We start from the raw sequence: 19,388 nt of genomic DNA, 5'->3' as shown, positions 1-19,388 counted from the left end.
CACAGGGAAAAGAGGCATTCATACTTTGCTTTGGTAATGACTTGTCGAGTGACACAGGAAGAAGGAATAAAGACCGAACAGTGAAACTTGATAAAAGCCATTGGCCAGGATGCTCAGTGTGCGTTCAGCATGAGCACTGTCTCTGAATGTGACACAAAGACAGATTGCAAAATTGCCAGGAGTCCCTGCATGATAAAAGAAAAACAAACAGAGATCACGTGATGCAGAAAGACGTGGTCTCCGTTTTGTTTGTTCTTTTCATCTGGCTGCTGAAACCCAGACTGTTAGGTACATGATGCTGCAGGGACAAGAGCGAGAACTGAAAAACTCTTTGGTGCTCACGTTTGTGCATGGGGGGGTTGGAGGGGAGGAGCGCCACTCTGCAGCTGCACATGCTTCACTGAGCCAGCGTCCTTCTCTTGACCAATATATGACTTCTATAAGATGTGGATTAGCCTACAATTTCTCCTGCCTCCCTCTAAGTCTCTTCAGTTTAACGTCTTAGTTCAGAAATTTACATATCTTTAACAATTCTCATGAAACAATTCAGCAACATAAAATTACTGCTGCATTATTAATTAAGGATGGAAGCCTAAAGCAGCATTTTTTTCACCTCTCATGATAGAAAATTTTTGAGTCACCTATAAGAGGTCCAAAGCATAATAGCCTGCAGCATTGTAGGCAGTCCGTGGCCCAACATGACGAACCTCATAAACTATTCAGCAACAATTAAGTAATGCCCAATAGCCCAAAGCAAAACAGGGATCAGCTAAATGTTACTGTATGCTCAACATATGATTTGTCTCACAGCTGTTCTTCGTGGGCTTGATTAATAGCTTCCTAAATTTAACACATGCAAAACAAAAGAAAAAAAAAAGATATGCCTTAGAAAGCTTTGTTTGGATGTGTGATAGATGTTGCAGAATTAAATTATATTAAAAAATGTATTCACAAAAAAAGGTAACAAAAATCAACTAAAAACGAAACTACACACAACAAATCATCAAAGCTGTCCTAATAAGGCAGCCTGATATTGCTTTAATAACCCTGCTGGAACACTTGCTGAGCTCCTTTGCCTTTGATTGACAGGTAAAGCAGCAGCAGCGTTGGTGTGATTAGCAATGCCATGTAGGCCACAAGTGGTCTTCCAACGCTTAAATCAACCTACTCGTTGTGCTCAAAATCCCCAATAAGCAAGTCATAGCGTAGGCTGTCCAGTTTAAGTGCATAAATGCCCACACACAGCACTCCCACTTATTCATCTCAACACATACAGATCATTTCCCTTGTAGCACTATTATTTGCACCCCACAGTGTTCCTGACCATCCAAAATCAAATTTGAAGAAACAAAGACTATATGACAAAGTAAATAGTTACCAAAGTACAAACTCTACAGCACTGCCTCTTTTCTTCCAACATTCATTGCCTTGTATACACGCATAAAATCACATCAGGCACTTTTGATAATCAAGTCAAATGTGTCTAGGAGCATTTCCAAGGTTCCTTGCTGTATGCTGAGATGCAAGAGAAGTAGTGAAAGGTACAGGTTTATTGGCCCCACAGGTGTGACTGACAGGTTTTCAGCTCAAGGTCTCACTTGGGCAATTCCCTTTCTTGTCATTCCTGCAGTTCAGTGCACTGACAGCAATAAAATAAAAAAGGCACTAACGGGAGCAAATGACAGGTGATAACAGATTACATACAACAGAATACCTGGGCCAGACATAGCTTACTTACACTTTACTGTTGTAGCTGGAATGAACACAACATGGAAACATACTGAAGATGCTGACAAAATTATTATCAGAGGCATGTTGGAAAGGAGTGTTTCTTTTTTAACAGTAAAATTGCTGTTGATGCACCCATATCTTGTTTTCAACACATTGTAAAGCAGCATTTTTAAAATAGGCAAGAATAGAGAGGAAAAAAAAATTTAAATGTGGTGTACATGATTACCCAAACACTGAAAATGTTTCAGTTACAGCTTAAATTAAAGCACTTTCAAACATCACTAAATAGAAATACAATCAAGAAAGAAAGCATGCTTGTCCTCCAAACTAGTGAGTTTTGAGTTCTTTTTGCCGACAACTAGCAAATATCTTGGCTTTTCTCAGCAAAAAACCAGATTACTTTGACATTTACAAAGCTACTTAAGTTATACATCAGTTCAGATTTGCATCATATTTTGCACACATTGCTCCTGTTGTCTTGAGTTCTTGCAGGTCTTCTGTGACCTTTAGCAACATTGCAGACTATAAATTATCTCTGTGAGACACTTCTAAGACCATTATTCTCCACATCAGTTTGAGACCCATATTCATACATTGGCATGTTGGGGCAACAACGTTTGTGGAATATTTTTTGTTGTTTGAGAACATTGACATGTCACTGCCTCCTTAAACTTTAGTGAATTATATTCAAGGTCTTTGAAAGGTTTTGCATAACTGTAGCTCATTAATGACATTAACACAGCAATCTGAACCATTTTGCAAAAATGTAAAATTTTAAAAAAAGAAAAAGTGTAATTGTGTCTCTCCTGTAATTTCAAATCTAGCCAATTACTGTTGTTACATAATGACTCCAAATTACTTTGCTACAGGCTTCTAAAAAACAAATCATGGAAAGCACACATACAGGTTTTATGTAAATGAATTTGTTTTCTGTCCAACATACCTGTGCATTATTTATGTAAACAATCCCGAATAAGAGAGAAGCAGGTGGTGATCAACATGACTTAAGACTGGGGCCTCTGTGCCAACAAGAGGGGAGTAACTGCTGGTGCCTAACTTTATTTATTTTGCATGGTACCATGCAAATGACTTTGAAAGGTTTAATGAGAAGAAAGCAGAGGGAAAATGAACAAAGATGAGTTGCCTCAAGGAAATCATTACCACACATCATTACTCTTGACTACACACTGCAGTGAAAACAGGATGTTGCAAGACACTTACAATCCAGAAAGAAGGCATTTAAAGGGAACATTTAATTTAGAATTTCATTGGTTAATTTGGTCATATTCATTCAGCTATCCCCCCTCTCAGACAAGGGACAGACATCCATGGGGTTTTAATAGGAGGGGCACTCCAACAATGTAGTTGTAGAGGGAGCTCCCAGATGAAACACCGAGGAGTCAGTGCTCATTTGTTACAGAAAAGTGAGCCTCCTCCTCCTCTACTCTCTGTGGATGCAAAGGCTGTCTGTCCATTTAAGATTTTCCATTATTTTTTTTCTGTTTATCAGTGCATGCATCAAAGAAAAAACAAGCTAAACTTATGAGCAAAAGAAAAAATAAATAATAATGGGAGAGTGGCCACTGGGTCTGTCTTCATGTTATCTCTTAAGAAAAGCAGAAATAAGAGCAAAGGACACAACTGAAAAGGCCTATTTAATTGAATTTGTTTGATTGCTTATTACTGATTCAATTTTATTTTCACTGTATTACTGAACAGTTTATGAGCAAAGAGCAACTGAAGACAAAAGACAAAGGAGGCAAGCATCTAATATTTTCTGAAGCAGCATTTGTACAAAGGACATGGCCTGTAAATGGCACACCCTTTAATCAAGAAGCCACTAGAGAGAATCTTTACATTTAGACCTATTTATAACAAACTGTGATTGATTCAAGTTAATGAAAAAGTAAATCTGATGCTGAGGAAACACTGAGTTTAATGTTAAAGTTGATGAGAACTGGGGACATGCTTTGGGTGGATGTAATTAAGATTAATTCATGTTCACACAAGGCACAAATACGATACAAAAAGGTATTGAAGGTAATTAAATCAATTTAACCGTCAGTGGTTACATATGTTTTAGGAATCAAAGAGCACTCCACAAATTTATTTTTACATATTTTCAGTCTAGGAAAACAACTGTTTGACGTTACACATCATGCAATTGTTTTCCTAAATTGAAAATATCATGTTACAGTCTTTTACTTGGGTCAGAAAACTTTGCACTTGTGATTCTTCTTAACATGATTAGTTCTATGATGTATTATTATTCCCTTAAAATGTTTGTGCAGCACAAATATTAATTAGATTCAAAACTTCATAGCATAGCTCCCGATACTAAGACTTCAAAACTTGAAGACAGAAACCACAGGAGGCACTGAAATCAATAAGTCAAGTTAAATATTCATTGTAGCACTTCTCTCCAAAATTAGGTTGTTTCATGTCAAAATTCTTTCTGGAATTTTATTTGCTTAAAAAAGCCCATTTAAAAAAATCCTAAAAAAAATATTATCAGCATAATATTGGTTTCGACCAATATCAGCTTCAAAATTAAATACTGGATATCGGCCATTCCACTAATATAATTAACCCCTAAAATAACAGTCACTGGGAGATCATAATCCAAGTCTGTTTCAAGTCAAATGGGATGCACATATCCTACTTGTTTTGTTTAAAAACAACTGTCTTGATCTGTTTGTTTGACATGTTGTACATAATATAAGCTAAAATATTTTACAAATTCTGCCCAAGGAGTGAATATTACATCATTTTCAGCCTTTTTTATGTCTGGATTGCCAACAGGCCAACATATATATATATATATATATATATATATATATATATATATATATATATATATATATATATATATATATATATATATATAAATTATTTTTTTGCTATGTTACTTTTGTTGTTTACTCTGTCTCTATTTCCTCAGCCCAAAGAACATCTGTGTTGCATGCATCATTGCAGGCACAATGGCTGCCAAAAATGTACCAAAAGTTAATAAGCTGTGACTTCAAACTCTGTTGATTTTACCCCAACTATAAAATTGAAACATCAAAAAAATATCATTGCTTACAATCTCATCTTTTAAATTCTTGCTAAAGTTTTACCCAGCAATAAGTTATCTAATAAATCTGATACAACTCCTGACAGACTCATTTTTCCCTGCAGGTAACAGTGACTTTTCACAGCAACTTCACACAACCAAAGAATAAATTATCTGTCTTCACTGATACAAAGGGAAACCATCATCATCTATCTGGAACTGTGCAGTCACTACAATGTGTAGACAATGTAGGTCATTTAATCCAATAAACTATTTTGATTTTTTTTTTAAAAACTGAAGGTTTACAAACACAGGGGTTTCTTATAAATCCTTTTTTCTGACTGCAGTCATTGACATTGCTCACATGCTGCAGTAGAAACACCCTTCCTTCTTCATTTCTGATACCACATCTCTTCAGCAGAGCTGAGAGAATCAAGATGGTGAAACCACAGATGGAGGAAACATGTACTCTCCCCTTTGAAAAATAATGCACCCTAAAGCTAGTTGATCATAACTGCAGCTGTATGGATTTTGAAATATCTACACCAATAGTCAGAAGCAGGTACTTGTAGCTTTTATCAACCTATTGACCTGCTGCTCAAAATCTAATGAAACAATCTGTTTGTTTCAGGAAGTCCACAGAAAAAATAAAAAACCCATTAATGCTCATCAAGACAGGGTTATCTACTGGACGAGAAAAATGAGCTTAAAATGTCAACATCTGCCAAGTCTGTCTCACATCCATTAGTCCCCTCACTCACTATCTTTCTCATCAGTCCCTCTTCTCTCTGGATCCAGTACTCATCTTTTTCAAATTGTTCTTAATGTTTTTTGGAATCAGATATGATCCAAGCTGTCAATAACAACAAATGAATCATCCACTTCAGAGACTAGTTCAAATGTAATGACAATTCTTTCTTCTTTACAGAAACCCTGGTGAGTTTATTTTCACCACGTATAACAACCATATGCTCTGCTCAATTCCATTTACTATCGGTCAAACTCTGGGTTATTTTTCATGTATTTCAGAAGCTGTAGTCCTCTTTGTAAGGAGACACATCCTTTAGAATTGAAGGGTTTGAATGAAGCATATTCATATGGCATGAGCTGCAACACAGAGCTGCTGTTCTCTGATTTAATCACATTTCTGGACTGAATTTTAGGATCACCAGGTGAGCACAACAGACAATGACAGGTGGTGCAAGCCTAGTCTCTCTCTCTCTCTCTCTCTCTCTCTCTCTCTCTCTCTCGCTCTCTCGCTTTCTGCACTGAAGACACAGTGTGTAGCTCACCACCTGCACTCAATGACCCCATAGTCACAGCTGCTCTCAGCCATCCCTGCTCTATAGTGGTCAAACCAAACCGCACAGAGGCAGATCCTGCTCGTGTGCATCTGTTAGCCTAAGAAAGATTTAAAAGCATGTATAGGAAGACTTTTGTCATATGCATCTCCAAGGTCAAGCAATATTTATTTTCAGCCTCGGTTTCAAGGAGAGTCTGCAACATACTGGTGCGTCCACAGATAACGATAACATAATTTCTACATTTAAACTGCAGTCTTGTGTACTCCTTATAAAGGCACTGCAGTGTCCTTTTAAATCATCACATTGTCTTTATTTTGTGCCAGATGCTTGCATTTGTTCAAATAAAAGGTACTGAATGCAACATGGATATGCCATTTTAAGTATCCATCTTTTTGTTTTCCTCTTTATTTTGCCACAAAATAACTGATATATTAGCTATGAAATAACTGCATTAGGCTAGGCTAAGTGACAACTGTTTCCCCATTCATTTTCTTCGTGTGGTGGGGCGTGAACAGAAGCAGTAATCTATCAAGAGGTGTGATATTAATTTTGAGTGGGCTGTCACGCCCGGTACAAATGGGGGATGACAAAAAAAACTATGCTGAGGTGCTTTATTCCACGTTTAATTCACAACCCATGCTTTTGAAGCGTCTTATTAACGATCTAAGGCGGAATACTGCGGCAGCTGATCGATGATTAATCGCCAAATGGCTTTCCCCTTTTCAAAGAAAAAAGACATGATGTGCCCCCCTCCATCCAGACACCTGCCTCTCCCGCACCTCAAAGACGCGCCAACACATCCTCACCTGGCTGCGCGCACGCACGCACACACACACGAACGTCACCCGTATTGTCACAATCGCAGGAATACCGCCCATTCCCCCTCTCTCTCTCTCTCACTCTACACACACTCACACACATACACACGCGCGCGCACACAAGTCTACAGTATTTACGGACTGTTATTATTCGTAAACATGCAGATGTTTCCCATCCACGCAGATAAACCTCCGCATAGTGACAGCGCTGTCACTGCCTTGTTGTGAATATTTGATAAACAATAAGACTAATGACAAATGGCCATACTTGCTCCTGCATCTCCAGTCAGCTGATGATACTGGCTTGTTTTTTGGTGAAATATTAATAAGAGCTTGTCACGACTGAACTTAAACGCGAGCTGAGAGTTTGGTTATACCGCGCGGCAATTTGGGCACATCTTTTGTGTTTCAGGCAAGAATATACAGGCCTTATATTCACCGACAGGGACTGTCGGTCCTCAAGGTTGAATAATTTGGCTTGCGAAAACACAGCGGGTTAACTGTCAACACTGGATTCCCTTAAAAATTACGCATAAAATGCCATTAGACCCGATGTCCCTCTGCAATACAGCATTAGATTTCCCTCTGCTAATTAGGCAGACGGTGCATTTGGACTCTGACAGCTGGCTATATGGGTTGGGTGATGCAAGCAACTCATGCGGTGATTTATGGAGCAAAACACAGGCCTAATAGTATAATGAAGGTGGGATAGCCTACATACCTTGGTCACCGTACAGCTGTGTTCGCGTAGTGGGAGACTATGCCGACAGCCCCATCCAGTTGCCCAGACTCGTAAAAATCAGACAACAACAAAACCACGCCGGTTGTTGATGACACAGCTGTCTTGACAGACAGAAGGGAGGGTAAAATCCCGTTCCCAGATGTGTCAATTGACGTGGAGATGAAAAATAAGATATTCAGACGCACATCACCGGACTGACGCCTTTTCTTGACATGAAAGGTTTTCCATTTTTATGATAAATAGCATACTGTACTACCGAGGCTCGTCGTAGACTGGTCGGCGTGAGATGTGATTGGAAACCATGATAACATTCAATACAAAAAGCTCCTCTAAAAACGCCATCTATGGCTCCGAGACGAAAACCGAAGAAAGAGTCATGCTTCCAGCTCAGGCATAAACAGAGTGAGAGAAAAAAAAGAAAAGAAAACGGAAACGTCAAAACAAAAAATGCGCAGACATCAGCGCGCTGCGTAGGCTCAGGCGCTGGGCATCCTCACTGTGTATTTGCATCCATATTAATATGCATACAGTACTTCCTGAGAGCAGACGAGTGGCTGTTTTTCATAAGAAAAAAAGCATCCGAGGTGGCGCCTAGTCCATTTGCGACCACAGGCTGCAGCTTGAAATTAAAGTCCCCATCACTGCTCATTTTAGACTCATTTAATATCCTAAAGTCAGGGGGGCAATTTATTTTTTCCCCCAGTCATATAAAACCTAGACCTTTTGCATTGTACTAGAACACCATGATGCACAATAAAAACCCAAAGTAATTCTGTCAAAGATGAGAATATTACGAAACCGTCACAGTGATGTCATAGAGGATAAAAAAATAATATTTAATATACCATAAACTCGCCATAAACCCTGCCCTGAGTGCTACAAAGTAGGCTAAGCCTTCATAGGAATAACTGTATGACATTTTGTATTAACTATCCCAGATGACCACTCATTTTAATAAAATACTGCAGAATGAGAAAAAATATTCAAGCCAGACTTGAATTTATTTGAATATGTGTAGATGTGCCCATTGTTGACTGCAGAACCAGCATAATTTACTGTTGTAGAGTTAGGCATACAAATGTGTTTTGGGGGGAGGTGTCACATGACCAACTAGCCCACACATGTTCTATGAGGCTGACACACAAGTACAGGTGAGCAGCAAGATCAATCAAAGTCCATGTTTAGCTTTCATTTAGTTTTCCCCAGACATTGGTCAAATGAAAACAGAGCAAACACACTGCCATTTGTTTGGTGTCGGTGAAGCAAGTGCATTCAAGCCTGTAGAGAATTTGCTTGAGTGGTTGGCCCACATGTCCCTCCTGCTGAGAGCAGTCACTCATCAGTAAATGTACATCTGTTTATTCTTTACACCAGCATGTTTACTGTTGACCACAATCATGCAAGCTGGTCAGACTCTAAACTTGTAGTAATTTACTGGAAGCAGCTTGTAATTGTTTAAACAATTTCCTGCTGTCAGCAAAGTCTCCTACCAGAATCTATAATAGCTAAGTTGTTCATAGCACGAAGGAGAGCAGGTTAAAAGAAAACAGTAACAGGCCTATGGTTTTTTTTAATTATTATATTGAACTATTATCTATGCCCAAAAATTGCCACACTACTACATTTTCACAGTAAAAACTGTACATGTCAGTGTTCTCCTTTGCAAATTTTACTTAGATTTTATATTATATGATGCTATTTACTATAACTATTTACTGTTAGAACACACTTAGGGAGATGGGGGTAATTTTTGCAAGGCCTGTCACTCAAGAAAACCTTTTATCTAAGCTCATATTGTCCATCAACTTATCACGTTTTCATTTTATGGTCAGTCATGGTTGATTTGGTTCAGTTGTAAAAAATCATGTGGTTAGAATCAGATATTATTTAATGTCATTGTCTTTTATTTTGGACTTTAATACTGATTTTGCTTTATTTTTAGTTGTTATTTTCTTTTATTGTTCTTTGGTAGAGCTCTGTTTCTTAGAGTGCTCACAATTCAGTTCTTGGTAATAATAAACTTTACACGAAAGTAAGGATATTGTGCTTTTTGATTATTTCTCCTCTTTAATAATACAGATTGGTGCTGTTTACAATATTTTAAGGATTATGCTTCTGTGGAATGAGCAACACAGCTAAATGTGTGGGTAGTGCCCCGGAAAAAATGCTGAAATCCCCTGCAATATTCTCCTGTTGGTATTCACTCTTCTTTTTGTTTGGTGGATTAGATGACTGCATTCTCCCACATAAGGAAAAAACAACACATTTTGGCCATTTAGTTTATTTAATACTGTCAGGGACTATACGTAGCATGTAAAAGATCAATAGTCACAACACAATCACAACATTTTGGCACCTCCTCCTTCTGGCCATCACCCTGGTCACGTCTTACCATAGAATGAAATCCTATTTCTCAATTAGGAGTTGTTGAATGTCAATCAGCATGGCTGTGTTGGCTGAGGTCTCGGTTCACTGCAGACCATTCCATCCTGTCCACTCCCAAATTCTGGAGGTGTACTGTGATGATCCTTTCTCTGTGGAGGAGCATGTTGTCATCCTGGAGGATGGCATTAGCTACCAGATTGTGGGAAAATAGGACTGCCATTGGCACCAGAATCCCATTGTGATATGTCTATCTATTAGGTGCCAGTCAGGTACTAATCATACATATGGTACTGGCATACACCTGGCAGCACCTGAATGTTAAAACAAGAGTGAATACCAGCAGGAGAGTGTTGTAGGAGATTTTGGGGGCTATACCCACACATTTGGCCGAGTTGCTCTGTCCACAGAAGCACAATCCTTACAAGTTATACCTCGTTGTAAAGGTGACTAATCAGGCTTTCCAAATATGCATAATACACCACCAAACTGTAACATTAAAAGGGGGAAATAATCAAACACATATTTCCTTACTCTTTGTTTATCAAATTTTTCTTTCTTTTAATTGTCCCTAGATTTCCTCACTTACTTTTACATTGTCTTCTGATTACTATGTTACCACCTGCTCCCTGTTACTCATCACTCGTCTGGTTGTCATTACTGATTACCAGATCATTGATAGTCCTGTTCCCTCTGTTCAGTTTTGTGAGGTAATTTGGATCTTCCGGTCTGAACAGCCCCTTCTGTTTTGTTGTGAGTACATTAACCCTCTAACGTCTACTGTATCATATTTGATACTGTGTCTGGGACCTATTGCATTATTTTATGTTAAAAACGTTGCTCAAAACCCTGTTGTTTACAATCTGTTACGTGTCTTCTGCCCCCTGGTGGATACCTTTTGTAATAAAATAATTCTGATATCACCAGGTGTTTGAGTTACATATGTTGAATAAGTGAGTTTGGGTTTTGACTGCTTAAGTAAAATGAACCGAGGAATCATTAAATTACTAATTTGAAAAAAAAAAAAAAAAGACTACTGCATTTTATCATGTCAATTTGTCAGAAGGAAGTATGCCCCTGAGACAACGCCCCCCTGTTGGAAAAAATAAAATATAAATTTAATAACAATAAATTCAGGCCTCCAGGAAGGGCCTCTCCTGAGGTTTGTGCTTCTGACAGGGTTGCAGCAATTTAAATACCTACTGATCAAAGAATGGTTGTGACAAACAAACTCAGATGTGTAGAGCAGAGGATTAAGGGACAAACTGATTCATGAAATGCAGAAGCCAGAGAGACCAAGACGGTGATTGTTCCATCCTCAGGTGGGTCAAAGGGCAAAATAGTGATTGATCATAGAACCTCCTTCTGCGTGTTCTGATTCTCTTCAGTCTATTTGCTGCTGGGGGTGCTGCAGACAGCTGATAGAAGATTGGGTGTGTTACTGACAAGTATCTGGCATCAGTCCACGTGGGTCCTTCTGCGACCTCCACAGCTGTGTCATCAGCAAGGAGGATTTGGATATTCGCTCAACCAGGAACCAGTACCTGGTGTCAGGTCATAGAGTCGATGTGGCTGGTGAAAGGAGGAGTTCTGTAATGCTGAAAAAGAGAAACTGACAAGTTGGCAGTTGTAGTGTAGTAATATATGCTTGAAAACAAGTTTGGTAAAATGTATGCACACATGGCAAAGAGCTTTGACCTTCACCCAGAAAGCAGGTGAATTCCATTGCAACACTTTGTCAGTTTATTGGCATTAGAGAGTCCTTGACTGTTGTGAAAAGGAGAAAAATAGTGAAAAGAAATGGTCCTCTGTAGAAGAATCAGAGGAACATGTGCATTCCAGGAAATGCAATGTGCATATCCTGGAATGCAACAGGTGCTGCTCACCCTGTGTTCCCGCTACAAAAAGTACAATGAAGTCATGCTTCTTCCAACAATGTGCAAATCTTTTAAAGGGCACCTTGTTGAAAAGAGAAGGCTGATGTTAAAATACCTTGTCTGTGTTTTTTTATGCAATGAGACCAAACCAAAGCAGACAGATTGTTTTCTTGTATAATCAAAGGATCCATTCAAATTCACTGCAAATTATGATGTGATTTGCCAAAACTCATTTTCTCAAGTTGCTTAATTTTTATTTTTAGGGCTTGTAGAATATTTGTAGTAGCTTTATATGGTTTTGGATGGGAGACTGTGCATTCACCAGTGGTGCAAACCTAAATAAGAGAATTAAAAATCCCATTTAAATTAGCACAAAGTAATTTAATGTATGTTCTGTCAAATGCTAAAGTTTTCTTTTCTTGTTACACAAGCCCACTGTCTTTGAATGAGAATCCATTAAAATGTGTATGGTCTATGATCTGAGATACTTACCTTTAGTACTAGACAGCAACAAAATACATAAATAAGTAAATGAATAATGAAGGGTCGCAGGGCAGCTGGAGGCTAATCAAGCATTTAGCAGGTGAGAGACAGGGTACACCTTGGATTGGTAAAATGCATAAATACATACACAAATGTATAAAAAATTAATATAGGATTAATTTTGAAAAAATAAATAAATAAAAAAGGTAAGAACAGCAGGTTTAACTATAATAAATAAATTTGTGGTTAATTATTATGTAAACTCTTCTTGCTTGTAGGGATCGAAAGGAACAATATCACTAACACCAATCTGATCATAAAATCATTGTATGTTCAGCTGATGATGCTGCAACGTGCCAATATTCAAAGTACCCATCTATAAAACTTTTCTTTGACACAGTGTGCCTGTCAAAGTTTCGGGGGAGTGGATTTGTTATCAGCAATCTTTACAGAGTGATCTGGTCAAAGGGCACCAGGGACTGTGGAAAAGCGGAGCATGTTCATCCATTCAAATTAACCAGGGAATAAACTCTAGTAAGGTAACGTTTTGTGTTTTATGTTGAGCAGAATGATCATAAAAGTTGTTTTACATTCTCATGATAACCTAACTTAAAGGGTCTGTCTATTATCTGGCCGATAACAGTTTTATTTGTGAACAAAATTAATTACTGCATGTTTCAATCTCATTGTTAGCCTGTTCATGAGTAAGTCAGGCTGCTGAATGCCATGCAGTTTTTAAGAGACTTTTATCCCTTAAGGAAGATTAAAGACACAAGCTGGGGTACTGATTAACAAAGCAATCTGTTCATGATAATAACATCTATAATATTTTTTATTACTTTAGTTTCATTTCTACCTTAATATAATGTTCCAGTACCCATGACATTGACTGAATGTAGACCCAGTTTAAAAAACATGTTGATTGCTGATTATTGATGGTGTTGCCTTTAGGTTTCAAGAATGACTAAAGAAAAAACTCAGCTGAAGGAGATTGTAGAGGCAGTAAGTGTTCTGCAATGGGTGCTGAGCTTTCTCTTCTTGGGTAAGATTATCATGTTTCTTTATTTTCCTGCTTCTGACAAACATTTTATAAATAGTCTGAGCTCATGAAAGACATCTCTTGTACCCCCACATATGTGGACTCTCAACTTGTCCAACGTGGCACGATAATCGTCCAACTGCAGGAGTGGCTTGCATTATCTTGATGGTGTATCTTATGTTTACCTCTTTGTGGCCACTGCCCACTCTGTATTTCATGTGGCTGGTGATGGATTGGGACACTCCTGAAAAAGGTAAAGGAAACAATTTTACTGCACATGTATGAACGGTTGGTGGTGAACTTTATCAGCCAGAAAGATGTTCTGTTGTGACTGGTTGCTATGGGCAACAGGAGAGCCAGTCTGCTGTGACTGGTTAACTCTCACAATACTTAGATGTAGAGAGATGAGGAGCTTCTGAAAAGTTGCTGCTCAAAAGGTATAAATTGTATAAATGAGGGAATTCTGAAGCTAGAGAAATTAATCAAAACTAAATGAACTTTTACACATTTACACTGTGGTTGACAGGTAACTTGTATTTATTTGTTCCAAACTCAAACTGCTCACACCTTAGAAAGCTTAAAGACACCATCAAATACCCACCTTATTTAATTTGTATTTGGTTAAAGTGAAGTTTGACACCTTTAGTTTATCAACTGTCTTTTGAATTAAATTCCTACTTACTTTTTTGTTGGTCTGTCTCATTACAAGTACAAAACTATATCACAAGTGATGGATTTATTGTGTCACTGGTTTTTTAGGGGAATGTCAATGTGCTGGTCTTGATTTGTTTACCTTTTAACTTACTGCACTTTGGCTCATGCATGTTGCTCCAAATGTACTTTTTAAATAAAATTGGCAAAGACTCTAATTGTTTGAACGTAGAACTGAATGAACTGAGCGAATGATCAATTTAGCTGTGCATGACATTTCAAAATGTTTAAATTATTGGTTGCATTCATTCATTAATCATTTCCTACAATTCTCTTTCATTGTATCATGGAGCAGCAGTGTACTTGAGTAGCTTCAGAAGTCAATGCTTTCTACTCCATACTAGCAAACCGACTAATCTATTTGTTTGGAAATTACACAACACTTTAGTGATTTTTAATATCAAGAGAAATGGTCTTCTATTACAATCTCTATAAAGTTAGTCTAGTCTGACATGGGGGTTCTTAATGGCTCTAAGATTTCTAATGTGTCCATCAGGGGGCAGGAGAACAACATTTGTGCGGAGTTGGAGGGTATGGGAGCACTTCAGAGACTTTTTTCCAGTTAAAGTAAGTTTCATTTTGGTCCAAACCATAGCATGTTGCAACAGCTGCATGTTATGAAATAAATACTTTGAATGCAGTTCACTCAGAGCATTCCCATTCCCCTCCCCAATATTTTCAACAACCTTTTATAAGATATAAATTAATTATGTTAACGATATTCCACTTCTAGTATTTCGGCTTTGATTCTTTATTAAAGCAGATATGGTCTATGACATGAAAGTATTTGTAATAAGCATTTAATTTTGTAGGCCCTTAATCAGAACACTTTCATTAACTCTCCCTATCAAATGCCAGCCTGCAAGAGCCAGTTGACATGAAAGTAGGTTCTTAATCTCCACACAGATAACACACAGTGAGTTTGGGTTTGTGAATAACAGTGGAGACTAACTAATCAGCCACATTAATGTTCTTTTCTGTTCAGCTGGTGAAGACAGTGGAGCTGAATCCAAAAAAAAACTACATCTTTGGCAGCCATCCGCATGGTATCATGTGTGCCGGGGCCTTTGCCTGCTTCAGCACCGAGGCCTGTGGTTTTGCAGAGATGTTTCCTGGGGTACGAGCCTCCCTGGCAATACTGGCAGGCCTTTTCAGGATACCGCTCTTTAGGGACTACATAATGAGTGCAGGTATTTACAAAATGCTCAACAAGGGGATTGAAGTACTTAATCTGAAAAGCCATTTGTATTAGGTCAAAACTGATTAAAAGCTTTCTCTGGCACAAAACCAATAAGTTATAGATGACACTGCCGTAACCATATGCAGCACTTAAACATTTTTATAATATTTGTACTAGAAATTTAAAAGAGGCAGTTTTACTTGGTGCGATTGAGAAATGAAGCCACATGCAGGTTCTCAGTACTGACTTTCAGACAGTTTGGTACCAAATGAAAACTCAAGCAGATAAAAAACATAGGCCTGCAGAAAGATGTCTGCGTGTGTAAGCCGTGACAGTAACCTGTTGTTGTTGTTGAATGATGTCTTAATTCTGCCTTTTAAACTAAATAAGTCTCCATCAGCCAAACTGCTGATATTATCACTTTGTCTGTGTGATAAGGCCTTTATCCAGTCAGCAAACCCAGCCTAGCGAACCTCCTTTCTAAAAAAGGAAAAGGAAATGCAGTGGTGATTGTTGTGGGGGGTGCTGCTGAGTCTCTGGCATCCTCTCCTGGAGTCAACACAGTGGTCATGAAGCAAAGAAAAGGATTTGTCAGGATTGCTCTCGAGTTTGGGTGGGAACACACACATACACACATGAAATAACAGCACTAATAGATAGCCAGTGTTGTCATCACTACTAGAAAAACTTCCACAATGTCTGATGATCTTCCACAGAGCTGATCTGGTGCCGGTTTATTCATTCGGGGAGAATGAACTCTTTCAGCAGGTGATTTTCTCAGAGGGCAGTCTGGGTCGCAGGTTGCAGGACTTATTTAAAAAAATCATGGGTTTTGCACCATGTCTATTTGTTGGTGAGCGCTTTGCATTCCTGCCCTACCGGACTCCGGTCACTACTGTTGGTGAGTATTTCATTATTCTTAAAATAACTGCTAATAAATATTTGATGAGCTGAGCCAATTTTCTTTTCATGTGTAACTTCTTTTAGTGGGAAGTCCAATCTCAGTGCCAAAGCGTGTCACACCTACTGAGGAGGAGGTTGATCACTATCACAGACTCTACATGGAGGCCCTCACTAAACTATTCCATGAACACAAAGTCAGCTGTGGACTTTCTGAAAGCCACAGGCTTCAGATCATTTAGACATTTCTTCTCCTTTTTTTTCTCATTAATGTATTCATTACACTACTTTTCGTGTTCACTTAAAGTTTATATCCAGGAGTCTGTGCATAGCAAAGCGATTCAGTGAAGAATTGTGTTATGTCGAACGAAATGACCATCTCTGTTAGTTATACTTCATAAGCAGCCTACAAAACAGGGAATTCAACCCTACCTACTCAGCAGTTCATTCACATGCTGATAGCTTATTTTAATGGCTCATGGTAATCTAGCTGATAATTTTGTCTTATCTATTTTATATCAGTGGGGGGAAATTCCTCAGTTTTCACCAGTTTCTTTTATTTCAGTCTACCTGTGGGTCTGTGTGTAATATACCAAATAAAAGCTAACATACAAACTTCCTATCAGTAAATCAACTGGTTTAAGAGAATAAAAAACCTTTTCAGAGGAAAGTCGTCACTCTTGCACTGTTTCATTATTCTAGCTGCCAAATATTGTAGTGCTGTGATCACCTTCATTAACAGTAATAGTGTTGCTGCACTGTCTCACAATAGACTAACAAGAAACAATCCTGCAGGATCTAATGCTTAGTATATCATTAGTATATATATATATATATATATATATATATATATATATATATATATATATATATATATATATATATATATATATATATATATTTTACTTATTCAACTTTATCTGCTTGAAAGACTTTTAAAGTCCTCTTTAAGTCATGAAGGGTAAGATGTTTTGACAATAATTTCTAATTTAGTGTACATCCTGCAAGACACAAATTTACATGTGATTGCCCCAAATTACTTTTATACTGGATTACCATTTTCCAAATACTTTAATTTTTGGCATTGCAGGAAACAATATGAATCTTAAAGGGACTCATTCATTCATTTTTCTCACCCACTTTACCTAAATCAGGGTCGTGGAGCCATCGGGAATCAGAAAGGGTACAACTTTGGAAGGTCACCAGAACAAAAATACTGTTGGTTCAGTGGAATCATAGTTACCAATGTTCTTTTGAGAGACTGGGAAGTTAAAGGATTGGGTAACTGTAATGTTGGGACTGCAATCCATGAGGGTTTTTTTTTTATTTTAATCTTGATAAGGTTAACATATTGATTGAAGGGGATTGGATATCCTAGTACTGACATGGATATACCTTGTTTTAGTTTTGTATTTCATTTTGTTTGAATGTTGTTTTGTTTTCTGCTGATTTTGCTTTATGGAGAAAAAATACAAGTCACAATATGATGTGATCAACCAGTCCCACATTTTAAAAATATCACTCATATGTGGAGTAAATCACACAGGTCCTGCCTTTACCTTTAAATTTCCATGAACTATTCCTATGCTGGAGCTCCTATGCATACGACTGAGAGCTCCCAGAATGTTAGAAAATGCAGCCTTTTCTAGTTTCTGCTCATTTGTAAATGACTTATTTTGCAAATATTTAACATGAATAGCCTATATGCTTTTATAATTAAAATGTGAGAAAAATTACAATAAACTGATTTCTTTGCAAAAAGAGGGAAATAATGGAAATATCTTCCTTTACTCAGCATGTATTTGTTATACTCTAAGTTCTTGATACTTTAAAGACCAAATGGTTCAAATAATGATTTAGTAAAGTCAGCATGAGACATACCTATTCCCTATTTGTAGTGCAAAAGTGTACCACCAATTATATTTTAGATAATCTCAGTATCATGTTAAAAATGATAATAAACTTAAATCTTACTAAATATATTAGTGTATGAGCCCCTCTGAACAACTGTGTACAGTGCAAATCCTAATCCTAAGTTCTTAAATGACTTCAGAAGAACATGAGGCATCACAATGACTTTCCTGTGCAGGTTATGTGTAGCAACTATCTGGTCCTATCATTTTAGTCGCTCTGGGTGCGGGGGATCCTGGTGATAACGCACTTCATTGAACCAATGCCCAGACTGCACAGCAAGTTTGGGGTGTGTTCCCATTTATTGAAGGAAAAAGAAACTGACGACCTGAAGTTCAGGATGGCGGTCTGTGGCAACATAATGGATGGATGACCTCAAGGTTACGACAGGTATTGTAGCGACTATCTGGTCCTATCCTCCTTAGTCGCTTTGGGTGCGGGGGATCCTGCTGATAACGCGCTTCATTAAATCAATGTCCAGACTGAAAGTAAGTTCGGGTGTGTTCCCATTTATTGAATGAATGAAACTAATGGCTTGAAGTCCATGATGGCGGTATGGCTACAGGATGAATAGATGGCCCTGAGATTATGAAAAGGATGGAGGTATAGCGAGTGGCGGTGGAAAAACGGTAAGAAGCGTCTAGACATAGAGGCGTTTTGAAGCGGTAAAAACCATGTGACCTCCCGTTACCCAAGCAACCCGTGCACTGTCACCTCCATGCCGATATGCATATATCCCCTCCACACCGCCACCAATAGTGGAGGGGAATATAGGTCACCTGTGCCATCCCAAACATAAACAAACACCACCACCACAATAAACCTGGACCAAACAAAAAACTCAAATAATGGCTCCTACAGGTATGGAGATATAGTAAAAGGCGGTGGAAGAAGCAGTAAAAGAAATGGTGCGAAGTCTTACAAAGCGATGTAAGAAGCATTCAGAAGCGGTAAAAACCGCGCGACCTGCCGTCACCCAAGCACCCCGTGCAATGTCACCTCCATGCCTATATGCACCTTCCTCAACACCGCCACCAATGGTCGAGGAAAATATGCCATGTGCCATCCCAAACATAAACAAACACCACCACCACAATAAACCTGAAACAAACAATAAACAGAAATAATGGCTCCTACATTATATTTTCTTTTTCCTTTTAACCTGCCACTCATCTTTAAAATGTTCATATTTGTTTGCTCCTATTTAAAGTCACAAACAGTCTGAGTTAATTTAGCAAGTCATTTGATACGTAAA

The 19,388-nt window shown here is 38.1% G+C and overlaps 2 protein-coding genes across 4 annotated transcripts in view; one reads left to right on the top strand and one right to left on the bottom strand.

The window, feature by feature from the left end:
- The window catches only part of LOC121654941 (neuronal tyrosine-phosphorylated phosphoinositide-3-kinase adapter 1), a 29,916-nt gene extending 21,779 nt beyond the window's left edge, over window positions 1-8,137 (bottom strand). Inside the window, exon 1 of the mRNA XM_042009318.1 lies at window positions 7,630-8,137. The gene's annotated coding sequence lies outside the window, so the exon portion shown is untranslated. The remainder of the gene's footprint in view (window positions 1-7,629) is intronic.
- A 2,564-nt stretch (window positions 8,138-10,701) lies between these two features.
- mogat3b (monoacylglycerol O-acyltransferase 3b) lies at window positions 10,702-17,046 on the top strand. Of its 3 annotated transcripts, none has more exons than XM_042009282.1 (9): window positions 10,770-10,785; window positions 12,793-12,926; window positions 13,344-13,434; window positions 13,577-13,684; window positions 14,639-14,709; window positions 15,128-15,332; window positions 15,761-15,935; window positions 16,039-16,223; window positions 16,310-17,046. In XM_042009282.1, the coding sequence occupies exons 3-9, from the start codon at window positions 13,353-13,355 to the stop codon at window positions 16,462-16,464; spliced, it is 981 nt and encodes a 326-aa protein (XP_041865216.1). In that variant the 5' UTR covers window positions 10,770-10,785; window positions 12,793-12,926; window positions 13,344-13,352; the 3' UTR covers window positions 16,465-17,046. The 3 variants fall into 3 exon arrangements, with proteins under 3 accessions (XP_041865217.1, XP_041865216.1, XP_041865215.1); XM_042009281.1 differs by having other exon boundaries at window positions 10,771-10,785; window positions 12,793-12,931; XM_042009283.1 differs by lacking the exon at window positions 12,793-12,926 and having other exon boundaries at window positions 10,702-10,785.
- Window positions 17,047-19,388: the final 2,342 nt, after the last annotated feature.

This window comes from Melanotaenia boesemani, chromosome 15 (genome assembly GCF_017639745.1).
Source record: "Melanotaenia boesemani isolate fMelBoe1 chromosome 15, fMelBoe1.pri, whole genome shotgun sequence".
Classification (NCBI taxonomy): domain Eukaryota; kingdom Metazoa; phylum Chordata; class Actinopteri; order Atheriniformes; family Melanotaeniidae; genus Melanotaenia; species Melanotaenia boesemani.
Note: the sequence above shows the minus strand (reverse complement) of the source record. Positions and strands in the feature narration are given on the sequence as shown.